Raw genomic sequence first — 14,778 nt, 5'->3', positions numbered from 1 at the left:
TAATAAAATACTTTGCTCACCCCGTTTTCCCTGCAGGGAAACAGAGCTTCACTGCAAAACACATTGGGCAACATTTCAGATGGGAATGATTAAGGGTTTTTCAAACTACTGGTTTGCACGTGTATGAAAAATCTCGCAAGCTTAAGAATGTGAGCTTTTCCTCCAGCCACCTTCGATGGCGATAACCATTTTACAAATTAAGTTAAAAAATGCCTTAGTTTCTATTTATCATTCCGAGAGCATGTCAGATATAAGTGATCATGTTTTATGGTCTCCAGTTCGCAGGTGATGCGTTTAAGAATAACTATGTACAGGTCCCGCTATACAGTTGTGGCTCATGGTTGTGTTCACAGGGATAAATTCACGAATTCCTTTGCCGTGCCAGCTCTCCTGCTGGGGTGAGAAATACATGATCCTCAGCGTAATCTATCGCCGCATTATAATGAACACGAGATTGTTTGTATCTTGTAGCTTTCCGCAAAGTGTGTTTCTGTTTGCAGCTGAGTACCGTATGCTCACTCAGAAGCACCAAGAAATTAGTGCAAGGCCAAATACATGGAGGGAGAACGGCGCGTTCCCACACGCGTTTTCTCCCTCTGTGAAACCGGTTCTGTACCCCCCATGCGTGTCCCCGAGCACGGCCGCACCGGTTTTAAGAGGGAAAGCGCGTGGGCAATGCACGCTGCTCTCCCCACAATTGTTTTCGCCGTTTAGCGACGTCGTTTTCCTATGTGAAAAACCTTTCTTACTCGTATTTACAGCTTTATAAAAAAATCCACGCATCTCCACGAAGCCAATCATGACGAGTGGGCGAAGGATTGGGGATTGTTTTTACCGTAAATCACGCGTGAGAGTGCTTACTGCTGCAAAAACTATTTTCAATCCAATCGAATCCAATACAATTCAATTTAATACAATCCAATTCAATCCAATTCATTTCAATCCAATTCGATCATTTCAATCCAATCCAGTCTCTCTCTCTCCCTCTCTCTCTCCCTGTCTCTAACCTTTTGTGAACCTTTTATTTTGTTCTTGTCAATCTTTTGTGAACCCTTTGTTCACAGATGCTTTGGTATACACAGTGCTGTAGGTTCCTCTCTCTGTCTCTCTCTTTCTCTCTCTCTCTCTAACCTTTTGTGAACCTTTTATTTTGTTCTTGCTAACCATTAGTTAACCTTTTGTTCGCCGATGTTTCGATTTACACAGTGCTGTGCCGTGACCACGGACGCCGGACGGCGGAAGAGCTTCGGACTTAGGGTGCTTCGCCTCTAAAGGCCGCCTTGCCCTCAGTACAGAGAGTTATCCAGCGAAGCTTTAAAAGGCATGGTCGGTGTTTAATCGTGAGTTATTTCTTAAATGTTCATAAAGGTGTTTCTTACTATAGGTTGCGTATTTGTGGTATTTTCTTTCTGCTGTTTAACTAAATGATCAACAGCAGTGTGCACATACGCCAAAAGATCCTGCTAGTGATCAAATGCAGTGTGCATACGTAAAAAGATCCTGCTAGTGCAACCGACGTCTGCTCGCCTGTTCCCGAAAGAATGACAAAAGCCATTTTTACTGACATCAGCCGGCTAGCTGCATCACCATGAACAAGGCACACGCAAAATACCCAGCGAATCTCTCTCTCCTTGTAACTCATCTCGAACGTTGCTTCTTCACGATTGCTTACCGCATTGCGACCGAAGAATTTACTACGTACACAGGACCTCTTTCGCTTAGCCATATATACTTCCCTTTAAAGAGAAAGACTGAGCGAACTGATCCGTCGGTGTTTTGCTTTGATCTTTTTGCCGTATCATCGCAGACGTTCTAAGCAATAAAGCTTCCGGGGTTGATTATTTCTAGTGAAAGTGTTCTAATTAGCCAAATTAATGACTGCATCGTTGTAAGCGCTAGGAAAATTTCCACGAATTAGTGGAAACCTAGGGTCAGCTTGTTGGTGTGTATGTTGGACCAAAGTGTGATTTATATCCCCAGCTCTGATACACTGATTAATAAGATCCGACAGACATGACTTCCCTTTTCGCCTAAAGCTACCCAGACACACTGACAATATGGTACTATTCTTGTACGTACGGTCGCACATAATAACTGCGTATGGAGAGAAAATAGTGCGAATGAGGGCAAAGGGAACAAAACAGAAAGGCGAAAAGCTGCTTTGTCAAAGTCGCCACTGCTGAAAAGAATGATAGGTAAATGAAACAGCTTACACTGGTCACTTGGTTTGCAGGTCCCGACCAGAATACAAAGGCAGATTCTCGGTGTCTAATGCTGGAAAAGTCTCTCAAAATGCTGCTTACATTCATTCAATGCGTATTTAAATAGTTCATAAAAATACCTTGTCGTAGGACCAAATTTTTAAACTTTAGAAATTTTAAATATATTTCTACGAAGCAGACAGCAATAAATTGTTTTTGCTAGGAAATCTGTTTACCAAGCAACATCAAAATTCGTAAATTTAACGACATGTTGCAAATTAGGTACGATAATCCACTAATTTAACCCGAATGCTTATATCTTGCTTGAAAACCAATGGCTTCAGATGTGGCATGAATAGCATTTAGCGTGAATCAAAACGTTCATCATTCAGCCTTTATCATTATTTATAGTTAATAATGCATCAATGCTGGTGCTGTTCAGACATCGTATATTTTGCTTTATTAGCGGTCCCAAGCTACCAGATCTGCTTCAACGGTGAGTAGTCACTTAAATCCTAAGCAAGCTTTGCCTGTGAGCAATGCAAAGCTAATTTCTTGTATTTTTTTCACTAATCTTTTTTTCGGCTACATGACGGTTTAGCAGAAGTTTCATAGCATGCAATTACTGTGAAATGGCTCTTGAAAAAGCACTGCGAAAATTTCCCAGGCTTCCAAAAACCCGGCAGAAGCTTACCGGAAACACTTGTGCTGAAGTTGTTGCATAAAGCCTCTCCGACGCCCGCACTAGTGCTGGCCTGTACACAAACCAAATACGTAGAACCCCGAGACAAGTTTGTCAAGTAAAAGGAGGTCACATCGGAGGAATTCAGGACCACCGAAGTTTGGGGCCGCAGTGCGTCCTGGAGGTCGTTGAAGGTATGGCATAAAGTTGAGTTCACCTGGGGCGAGAGACAGCGAAGAAATTCTTTCGCGGCTTCTCACGAAGCAGAACTGCTGCTCACAGTGACGGCTCGTTCACCAAGAGATCAAAATTTTCATATTACAAAAGTTTATTACTACAATTTTCGCATTACAATCACATGCCTAACTCCACTAATTAAAATTTAATTATCATGCACTACTTAATTGTTAGCGTAAATCACAAATGGTATTCTGTTTATTGCGCCCGCCACGGCCCCTTATAACTTCACCCAAGAAAAACAATTTCTCTTCCTATTTCTTATCTTCAAAATTTTTTAAAGTTCTTCCCTGAAACACCCTGTATATATGATACAGGACCCTCTGATACAAAAAAACTTACAAATAATGCATACGTTCTCCGTGTAGCTAATCAACCCCTCCACAGGTACAAATACGTGCTAAAAACGGCCCACAAGAATGCTCTAGCAGCTGTGTCTCAAATTCCTTGGCTGACACTAGTTTCAGGTATATGTATTATTTCTCAAAAATTTTTAAAATCACGTCGTCCGGACACCTCTGTCTCCTCATACGGGGCCCCTGTTCGGCACTCTGGCTGCTTAAGAGTAAAAGGGTGTATGCTGTAACTAACATTCGCTTTTTATTACAAAGTTGCGGCTAACGTTCCACCTGCACACATTTTGTTTGTAAACCGTAGTCTCCGAAACGGTCTATTTCATATAAATAAATCATCATACCACATAACTAGTCAACGGTCCATTCTTTTCGGTGGGCGACTCCCATTGAATTTTCAGGCTGGTTTCAGTCTCCTCCAACAGCCTCAACTTTTCCGGGGAATCTGGAACTGATGCACACGCCAGCGTAACCACAATGAAAACATCCCTTCACTTTCCTGCTCTTTCACTGCGTCGAAAATGTTATCGACTCTGCATATTTTATAAAATGTTCTACCACAACTCCACTCTGAAACATGCACTTTTCACTCGTCCCTCGTACATATCTTCTCGACCTGACAACGTGCATAAAGTACACGTACCAACAAGCCGTACTAACATGTATTACGATACCTAACTCCCTACATCCAGCAATGACTGGAACCCCCTTCCTGCCTCCATCGTTGATATACTGATCCTGTAGATTCAGGATTACTGTACAAAATGCCCTGAATTGAGAATTGACAATGTGCTCTTTTTTTCCGTACGTACTACCTTTGTACAACTACTTTCTGTAAAGCCTCCGGGCCTTGAAGGCATTTCAAATAAATAAATAAATAAACAATTAGATAGCACGTACTTGCTTTAAAGGCATTCTTGTGTAATTGTAGATTTTTATATAGAACTGCAGCCTCAAATGTACTGTCGGCGACAAATGAAACGCGAACACGCAAATATGAACCTGAACACAAGCTAGCGCGATTTCTTTCCATGCAAGCCAAACTAAAGCATGGCTTAGTTACAAAAGCAAAGTTGGGAAATGTGGATTTACGAATATACCAAGTCTATATGAACTCTACGACCAGGTATATGAAATCTACGAACAGTATTTTTTTTTAATTTTGCACGTTCTGGTTTGTATTTTCGTGTTGGCGTTCCATTTGACGCCGATAGTACAATTATTAGTCTATATTTTATTAGAATTAGGAAGCACTTGTGAAACGCCGGCATTCATGTACCATTTCTGGTTAAAAACGCATTGATGAGAAAAAGCATTGTCCGGTTACCTCTCAGCGTAAGGCACTTACAGGAACATCGTGAAGTTTTTTACTAGGTGACCCTCACCATGGAGTGCTTAAACCATGATTAAATCGCAATGATTTAACACCTTCCTGCTACGTTGTGACGCTCGTTAACATGTGCATCATTCTTTGGTTATTTGGGGATTATTTCGGTGGTAAGGAAATTTTAGCAACAACAAAAAATTCCGGAAGCTACAGAACTGAGTTTTATATATTTGCCAGACAGGCATGTAAATTTAATCAACGCAGTATTTTTTGCCATGATTTCAAGCGGGACAAAAACACTTTTTCTTATTTGCTACTACCTTCGCGATACTCGTAAATATTTTTCAGGATTGTCAGATACAGACTTAAATAACAGAATCACACATACGAATATCGAGTACAAAGAATAGTAGTGCTCGAGATCCCCGAAAACGCGGCAGCGCTCACATCCACACCATCCTTTGGTTGGACAACGCACCCGCCGAAGAAGTGATCTTAAAATGAAGTGCGGGCGAATGTTTCACACTTTTACCGGTAAGCATTGGAACTTCGCCCCTCTCATCATCATTCAGTTAGTGAAGATGGGGATATTTTTTGTTGGTATTGATCCCTTTTTTGCCCCCATTAGACTTTTGGGGGGCTGCCTACATAAAATAGCAAAAAAAATTCAAATCTATGAAGATTGACCGGTTACCTGAAACCTTTGTGCTTAAGTTGTTGCAAGCCGCTTCTCCAAAGCCGGCGTTTGTGCTGGCCTGAATGCAGACCGAATACGTGGACCCTGGTGACAAGTCTGGCAGGAAAAACGAAGATGTCTCGGAGGAATTCACGACAACTGATTTAGGTGACAGTGCGTCAGCTGGGAGGTCATTGAAGGTGTGGATCAGAGAGAAGTTAACCTGCAAACGAACAAAAAAACGGTGTTTTTTTTTTCTTTTTCTAGTGCAGCTAAGAGTGCTACAGCACTCTAGATAACTACGCCGAGTAAGCATTCCTCTTTAATTCCGCTGGAGATCACTGCTTAAACAACGTAATAAAGTAAACTAAGTGTCTGCGTACAGACAAAAATCAGAGCTATAACGACCTCGATTAACAGCCCAATGTTCACCTACAGCTGTGTACCTTTTTGTGCTTTTTATGCCATGTTGAATGTGTGGGAAGATACAAATACGGGATCGCCCCATTTTAATCTAGAAGCTGGGCAGGTAATCCATGCGGTTGACGTCCTGAGATTTTGCGGTTTCTAGTCCTCTTAGCCAAAAATAGTACATAATGTTTTTTTAGCCTACAGAAGAACAAGTAAACGTGTGTTTTGCAAGAAGTTCTCCGTCGCGCAAGATACTCTTACGTATTTTACAAAATTGCGCTTTACGTTTCTTGAAGTACACCAAATACTTCCCACTGCAAAGAAATTTCGTTTCCCAACGAGGCCACAACCATGGTTGGTTCCAGCTGCGGATGATACCCTAGATGAGAAAAGTAAAAACTTTTTTCCTTCTCTTGCGACAGAACATTATCGAGATTATTTTTTTTAAGTATTTCTCATCACGTGTCTGATTCCTTATTGCAGTATCCCCGGTTTTTTATAGTTTATGTCATCTGGGACTGTGGGATGACCTGAAAGGGATACTTCTCCCTTGCAAACAACGATGCGTAGTGTTTAATTTTTTAGTGCATTTAAGGGGAGTAACTTAATGGGCCATTGTATTGCGCATTCCAATTGAACGTTTTAGAACACCTTAGCTCGAAAAAAAGTAGTTTGGAGAAAAGATGTCCGGTTTTCCATAAAAGCGTTTTTCGAAAGCCACTCAACTTTCTACAAACTTCAGCATGAGGCAATCGACCTTCTAAACAAAGCACGGCATATGTACCTTAAATTAACCGCTTTAACATTACAGAAATGGAAAACGAAGGATATAGATAAACTTAGCGAACATTGGCGCTGAAAGCATTCCCAATCACACAGTTTTCATTCTTTTTTTTATTATTGATGATTACAAGCCAATATTTTAAAACTCTCGTGCGTAGTAGAAGAAAAATGCAGCACGTAAATATTACTGCGATTGTAAACTGACATTGGACGCAAGAAAAATGAACCGGAATAGGGTGCTGAACGAACACGGTGGAAACGTGTTTTGTATGAGTTGCATGAGCGGAAGCATCCTCGCCGTTGTTATTACTTCTGTAATAAAATAAACCAAACGTCTAGCATTTTCCACTTATCCACGCAAGAAACTATTCAAAATCAGAGCTAGCAGGTCCTTTAGACTGCGCAGCCAAAGTGAATCGACAATTACGCCCGTGTAATGCATCTCTGTGATAATATTGCACAACTTGTTCTTATAAAGATGGAATCAAGTTTCCAACCTTGTAGCTGCGGAGTGCTCCATTCTTCTGCTTCGGCAAACCCCACTCAATCTTCAGGCTGTACGGGGTCTCCTCCACCAACTGCAGATCTTCGGGAGGGCCTGGAACTAAAACCGCCACTTTTTTGTCTCAAAAGTGGTTTATGCTTCACTTTTTATCTGTAGGAGCAGCGTCTCGCTGATGGATGATAACACCTAGAAATATTTCAGCGGTAATAGTCGATTTTTTTATCAGAATAGTGCGCTAGGGTCTAAAAAACACTAACATATCTTGGCAAGTGAGCGTTTCGCCCACCTGTCTTTTCTACAAAGTTTCCACTAGCTCAGAATTGGCACAGTCTGCCTCTACTCATTATATAAAAGGCAGTGTCAAGAAGTCACCAATTAACATGCATCTCCTGCCTTGAGTTCACACTTGAAGCTCACGAATAAATAGCAAAAGCCAAGCGGCACTAGAGTAGTAAATAATGAATGTACTGCTAGGTACGAGATCATGATTTCCGTTTACTTCATTGCAGAAGTTTTGCTTTTAGATACAAATACGAAAACCTAATTCCTGCATGCTCTAGTCGCATCCCATGTTACTCCTTGTGGTTTAAACTATTCGGGTGCTTTTAACTGATGCGCTTTTCTTATTACTTCAAGGTAAAATAGCCTTTGACCATAACAACGTAATGATTGCGACGCCCGGTTATCCATTGTTCAAAAACCTCACTTTACTGTAACCCACAAATATATACTTTGTAATGCGTAGTGCGTGCCAATTAATCAGCATTTCCGGTTTCATGTCTTGCAGAGATGCCAAGAACTCAGTTTTCAAAAATATTACTCTTATTTATTTCTATTGATAACTTTTTTAGTACTGGGCCGAGATGGCGGAACCCATTCGGAAATAATTTCCTGTCCAAAGCCACTCCACTCTTCGGTTTAGGGCATACAATCGCGAAAGAAGCATTGCACTCTACGTATAGAAAGGAGCACGCATAAAAATATTACGGTCGAGTTATATCCTTAATATGGTTGAAGAATATTCCACAACACCCTAAGTTTAGAGAAATAAAATACTGCCTGTTATCGCGCGTACAGGCAGTGAAGAAATGAGGCTTCACCGATGCTCTGCTGCCAGTAACGGCAGCCGATACAAAACTGAGAGTGATATAACTACAAGGTAAGTCTAGTAACAAGAAGTAAATGTCGACATTAACTCAATTCTAAAATGCTCACGAGTATTAAAGAAACCAAAATTGTCAACACTGGTCACTCGATAATATAATATTTCTACCGTACCAGGAAAGCAAAAAAAGCTGAGGTCACAACAAGTATTCTCAAATGCCTGTAGTTTTTTAAAAGAATGAATGTTAAAATATTCTTATATGTTTCGTTATTGTTTAATAATAAACAAATTTATATAAAGTGTGCTTTCTTACCCGAAAGTGCCTTAAATGTATTGTACGCGGAAAGCAGCTTTCGTTTTTAGGGCCCAAGCTCCTAAGGAGATTGAGGTATCGACGTCTCATGTCGTCGTCCTCTCATTTCGTCATCGAGGTAGTCACGGTACTAAAACACCAGGACACCCGTTTTACGCCTCACGCTAGAACGTAAGGCACGCTAAAAGAACCCACCGGGACACTCATTTTTCAAATCCTCGGGCGAGAACGCTACGTACTTAGAGCAAAGCGTAGATCGTAAACTTTGAAAATGTATGCTCTCACAACCAAACTCTTTGATCTGGCATACCTGAAGGAACTGTTCTTGAACAACTACTCAAAGATATTCTGCAAGAAATACCAGTAAATATTAGGCTTTTTGCAGAAGACTGCATACTTTGCCAGAAAATAACTAGCGTCGATGAACTGTTCAAGCTACCTGTTCAATACCTCTACTCTCCAATCGTTTAATCACCGCGGGCAAAAACGCCACGGCGCAAAGAATACACTTATAGACCGCATGCTTCGTGTCCCTAACGTTTCACGTGAGTGATGTTCTTTGATAAGCTAAGGGTGACATGATGATCGTACGATGTTTCAAATACCATTTTCATAATTGCTCGTCGAATTGTAATCGAACAAACACGGTATTTTTATGTAAAAAAAGCCAGCCAGCTTGTACCTAACAAAATGGCTTGCCAATGTAACTGAATGGTGCATCGATGCTGGCGCCATTAAGACTCTATAGTAAGCATTAGGAGCAGTCATCAGACGACGGATTTTGTGGAAGAGTTAGTCAATTCGAGCAATACATATGCAAGCAGTGCGTGGCACCCGGGCTAACCCCTTTCTCTGTCGTTCTTCCAACAAAATATTAGCGAACTTACTTGAAGGTTTATGAGAATGTATAAAAAAGCCTACTACGTCAATATAATACTACTAATCCCCGTTTTTTTTCGCCATGACAAAACATTTAAAAAGCGCAACATTGAAAAACACGAGACAAGCAGAACAGGACGAGCGCTTTCCTGTTATTGCGTCAGTCTCACGTTTTCTGCTGTGTCTCACGTATTTCAGTGTTGCCTTTTTGAAGGTTTTGTCATGCATATATACAAACTAGCCCAGTTCGCCAATCTGCTGCAGCAGGCCTGTTTTTGTTCTACATGTTCAGCCATTCCATTTTAACGTGTCTGCGAGACAGGACTTTTGAAACTTACCAGATATTCTACTTGCACGCGTAAACTTACTGAAGCTCACAAAAGATGAAAACCTCACCTGTCACATTTGTGCTGAAGTTATTGCAAACAGCATCTCCGATGCCCGCGCTAGTGCTGGCCTGTACGCAGACGAAATACGTTGAACCTGGAGACAGCTCTGCCATGTAAAACGAGGTTGTGTCAGAGGAATTGAGGACGACCGACAATTGCGACCATGATTCTTTATGCAGGTCGTTGAAGGTCTGAGCTAAAGTTGAGTTCACCTGAGGGGAGAGAAAGAGAGTGAGAGCGAGAGAGAAGAAAAAATCGCTAGTTGCTTCTAAATAGGACTACGTGAACCTTACCAGCAATTCAACGTTAAAGTTGTCGCTTAAGATAGATGTTCTTTCTTTAAAAGCTCAACACATCCATCGTTGAAATTTACGTCTTCAACGTCTTCAACTCTGCAAAAATATCCTTAGGGCACTGGGGTATCATTTTCTGCCCTGAAGGCGAATGCCTGGCGATACCTATTAAAACTTCTTAACTGCTACATCATATTTTCATGACTTCCTTCAGTGTCGTTTTTTTGTGTGTTTTGGCGAAAACTACTTCAGTCGGCTTCTTTTCTGCTAAACCATGTATGCGTATCTTCGCTTTTGCCTCTCATTCCTACAACGCATATTGCTCCAGCAAGCAGAATATAGCACACATCTCCCGTATAATCCGGTTTCTGCGGGTCTGGTGCGTACCTTTTCTACCTACGTGTCAAGACATTCCGGTTCAACGCAGGATGCACAATTTTTCATCTTTTGCGTTTCCAATTCATCCTGGAACGAATATGCCTATCCGCATTTATTCTCGTACGTGCAGAACGTCCTTGATTTTGTGTGTCGATGTGTCCCACGCCTTTTTAAAGTGAGCCTAATTTTACCACTTATTCATTCAGCCAGAATAATTAACCAAAGCACTTCCAGTGAAAAATATTTGCGATTGCACAACATCGATCTCACGTTATACTGTTTGCATTTCAAGCTTACCGTAAAAAAAGAAATAGCTCCTAACAAATGATCCACCCTAAAAGAGAAACCAGTAACGGTTAACAAACGGCGCTCAACAAGGCTCAAACTACGTGTTTTCAAGCAATTTAGCTCATCGTTGTTCTCGTTTTTTTTCTTCTGAAAAAAATTTGGTTTATTAGGAACTTTAGGATTGTGACACCCAAGGGTATTCATTTGTTGTGTTATGCCATATGCATCGACGATTTTACAGGGAAGCTGTCAGGCTCTCGCTGGTGAGAACATTTTGTGCCGTTAGCAAATACCCCAGATAGGATCCAGCACTTTTCGCCCAACACGCTGAGCGCATGCGTTAGGCTAATCAGGCATGCCGCATAGAGCCCTGTTTTTGTGTCAGAAAAACCCCATAACAAGCACCTCAACCGCATGATGGATCATACGGCGTTGGTGAGCAATGGAACACCCGACAACCCTTGGGTTCTAGTAAAGATTAGGTTTGCAGCTGCTGTCAAAAGAGGGAAGAGAAGGTGGTTGAGGTCATTCGATGGTTAGCGCATGCATCAGGCATGGCGGGACCCAGCAGTTCTAGCCCAAGACGCTGAGCGCATGCGTCAAGACCCAGCATTCGCCACCAGAGAAGCGGACTGCCATCTCACAAGCCATCCTAGGCAACGAGGAACATTTCATACCCCGACCCATCAGCATGTGTACTGGTTTGCAACAGCTGTGCCAGTCATCCACTTTCGCAGGGCGGGATGGCGTCGATGTTTCGTTTTGCTGAAACTATATGTTTCCGCAGTTTTTTCGTTTCGCAAACTTTCCAAGCACGTCCAACTAAATTGTCAATATATGCCACTGCGTTATACTGGTGTGAGCGATTACTTGTTGTGCGTTCAACTTGCACCGACCACGCGCCCTGTTATCTAACTAAGTACTGCTATAGCTGTACTAGTGTGGTGCAAAATAAGTGGAAAGCATGCCTCATCGGACAGTGATGTCGCCTTTGCTGAGATGTTTCATTGCCCCTACTGTTTGCTCCATTTTTTTGTGGATGTAGAAATTATTACCTCAACCACACATTGTACAGCACCTTTCTTACTTTATTATTATTTTTCTTTTTGTACTGTATTTTGCATTTCTGTAAGTTCATTTTGTTTTCATTATTCCAATTGAGGGTTGGCCTGTGTCTTTGTTCCAACACCTTTTCCCTTTCTTTGCTCAGATTTACCTTGATGTAAAACGGAAAATAAACTGCTTCCAAAATTAGATCAAATCAAACGCTCACTTCCTTTTTGTTACAAAGTGTGAACCAACCACAAAAAGCTGCTGTCTCAAGCAGCTTGACGAGGTGGCTGGTCCGATACTGGGAGCAATGATGGGGGCACATTTGAACACAAAAGCAAACATATACATTCTCACACGCAGTATACGTTTCCATTATTGTAACGTATTGTAGCATTGAAGTACAAGTACATAATAAAGAAGACACCGCCCACCAGAGAAAACAAAAACAATGACATTTCGGCACCCAGAATGGGTGCCTTGTTCACAGTGTGTACAAGGCTCCAGTTCGGGGTGCCGAAACGTCATTTGTTTATTTTCTCCTGTGGTCGATGTTTTCTTTATTATGTACTTCTATGTCATTTCCGACCAGACGGGCGTCCGTCGAAGCCTCGATTTCATATTATCGCCTACACGTAAAAAATTGGGCGCACAGCTGGACTCGCACACACTAAAAAAATCTCCTCTCTGAGACTTTGTCTTGTGCATTTTAGAATATCAGTCGATTAACAAAAGCAACAAAATACAAAAGAATATCAAAGAAACATATTTTGAAACCGTTATGTTTTTGTTTTTTACAAAATAGCGACATCAATGTTCGCACTTCAAATTAGATGACAGTTGCCGGAGGGCGTACAAAAGTGACTGCATGTCATTATTATTGGGTGGTATTCGTGCAGCCGAGGTCTCCTTAAAGCGTTAATCATGCAAACTCGCTTTTTCTCCATCTCTGATAGCCCAGACAAATACAGATAATCATTGTTCCCTTCTAAGCAAACTAAACGCGCTAAATGGTATTGATTACAGTTGTTAACTTTGATAATACGACACTGGTGAAATTATTTCACTGCACGATCCAAAAATGGCGCGTTTCCAATAATTCGCGCAACGGTTTTTTTTCTCTAACAAGGCGTGATCAAATTTTTCGCAGTAGTTTTTCCCCAGACCACATGGACAAATCAGATATGGGTAGAATTAAACGCTTGCGTAAAAAAGTTTTTATTCTTCCAGAAAAGACGACCCTATCTTGTTTATTGGTTGAGTATTGGTCGTTTATATTGTTTATTGTTGGTTAGAAAATTATAATTATATAACAAAGCTTCATGCGTTGAGGTAAGACAACCTTGTGTTGTTTATTATGCCTATAGTCTGGTTATCCTTTTTACTCATTCCGTCGACATGCTTATGCCAACCCGGATTGCTAGGACGATAAACCGCTGAGCCTTCAAATGATTTCATTGCCGTAATGTGTTCAATATCAAGTGTTATTTTAGGCCGCGTAAAACCTTTATGTTTCGGGCCAAATAGCATTGCTTAATTGTTTTTCTAGGTTAATGGATAAGGCATTTTCTTTCGCCTAGTTTAAGATGTGATATTGGCTGCGGTCGGAGGTTTTTGATTTCTCTACTACTCGTGCCTGCGACTAAGAGACTAGTGCAGTCTGCGTAAAAAAATAGCGAAAGTTCATGCATATGGAATATTCTGTGATCGTCGTTTAAGAACACACTGAAAAGCAGTAACCTTAAATTACTGCCCTAAAGGACACCTGTGCTTATGAGTTTTAATTTTGATTAAAACTCGCTTAACGGCACATATTGGTTACAGTATTTTTGGTAAGACGCAATCCGTTTAAGCAACCAACTATGCACTCTGCATAACTGAATTTTGTAAGAAATTTACACTGGCTGATTGAGTCTAATCCTTTTACAATTCTATACAAAATCCTAGATTGAAACTAACAGCTAGAGCTTTTAGCAATTGTCTTTTTTGTTTTAGCAGTGCATTTCTAGTTTAGTATTTTTGAAAGCGATGTTGAAAGCTGCTAAGAACTGAGTGTTTAAGGAAGATGTTAGTTTAACGAAAGGACATACATTTTTCTGAAACTGGAGCAGGTTAAGTTGCTTGTAATATTTTATTGACTCGGCACACTCTCGGGGTGGCACTGCTTTCATGGATATAGAATATTTGCGAGAAGACAGTCAAATCACGTCGTCCGCACACCTCTTTCTCCTCGAATGTGCCTCTTTTTTGGCATTAAGGTATCTGGGGCAACCTAATTTAGGTGACCATCAAGGACCAACGTTTGTTTTTCATTTAGAAGACGTGTTGAGTTTTTCATTTAACAAATTTAGTCCAGAAGTTTAACTTTTGTGAGGCATAAGTAGTATGAGCAAGGTATCATACCACATAGCCAGTCAACGCTCCGTTCTTCCGGGCCGGCACGTCCCAGTGAACCTTGAAGCTGACTTCGGTGACGTCCGACAACCGCAACATTTCTGGAGAATCTGGAACTAATAGCGCGTACTTGCTGTGAAGGCATTCTTCTGTGACTACAGATATTTACATTGAACTGGAGTCACGAATGTATAATTATTAGCTTATATTCTATTGCAATTACGATGTTCTTGAAAAATGCAGGCTTTCGTGTGGCAATTCTGGATAAAACCTCAAACGCAAAAAAAAGCATTGTCCGGTGCTCTTTCAGCGTAAGTCGCTCAGAGATCACCGTGTAGTTTTTCGCTAGGTGACTCTCACAGTCGCTTACTTAAAACTTGGCTACATTGCAATATTTTAACACCTTCCTGCTGCAGTGTGACGCATTTTAAAGTCTGCATCATTCTTTGGTTATTTTGGTTCATTTGGTGAAAAGGCAACTTTAGCAAGAATAACAAAATGCGGAAAGCTATAG

The 14,778-nt window shown here is 41.1% G+C and overlaps 1 protein-coding gene across 1 annotated transcript in view; it reads right to left on the bottom strand.

The window, feature by feature from the left end:
• The window catches only part of LOC144162811 (phosphatidylinositol phosphatase PTPRQ-like), a 49,669-nt gene extending 35,286 nt beyond the window's left edge, over positions 1-14,383 (bottom strand). Inside the window, exons 1-6 of the mRNA XM_077693476.1 lie at positions 14,274-14,383; positions 9,869-10,073; positions 7,168-7,274; positions 5,495-5,699; positions 3,818-3,924; positions 2,896-3,100 (exon numbers count right to left, since the gene is read on the bottom strand). Of these exons, the coding sequence (XP_077549602.1) occupies positions 2,896-3,100; positions 3,818-3,924; positions 5,495-5,699; positions 7,168-7,274; positions 9,869-10,073; positions 14,274-14,363 (919 nt within the window). The 5' untranslated portion in view covers positions 14,364-14,383. The remainder of the gene's footprint in view (positions 1-2,895; positions 3,101-3,817; positions 3,925-5,494; positions 5,700-7,167; positions 7,275-9,868; positions 10,074-14,273) is intronic.
• Between the last annotated feature and the right edge of the window lie 395 nt (positions 14,384-14,778).

This window comes from Haemaphysalis longicornis, unplaced genomic scaffold (assembly GCF_048455015.1).
Source record: "Haemaphysalis longicornis isolate Haplotype H1 unplaced genomic scaffold, Haemaphysalis longicornis Haplotype H1 scaffold_12, whole genome shotgun sequence".
Lineage (NCBI taxonomy): Eukaryota > Metazoa > Arthropoda > Arachnida > Ixodida > Ixodidae > Haemaphysalis > Haemaphysalis longicornis.
Note: the sequence above shows the minus strand (reverse complement) of the source record. Positions and strands in the feature narration are given on the sequence as shown.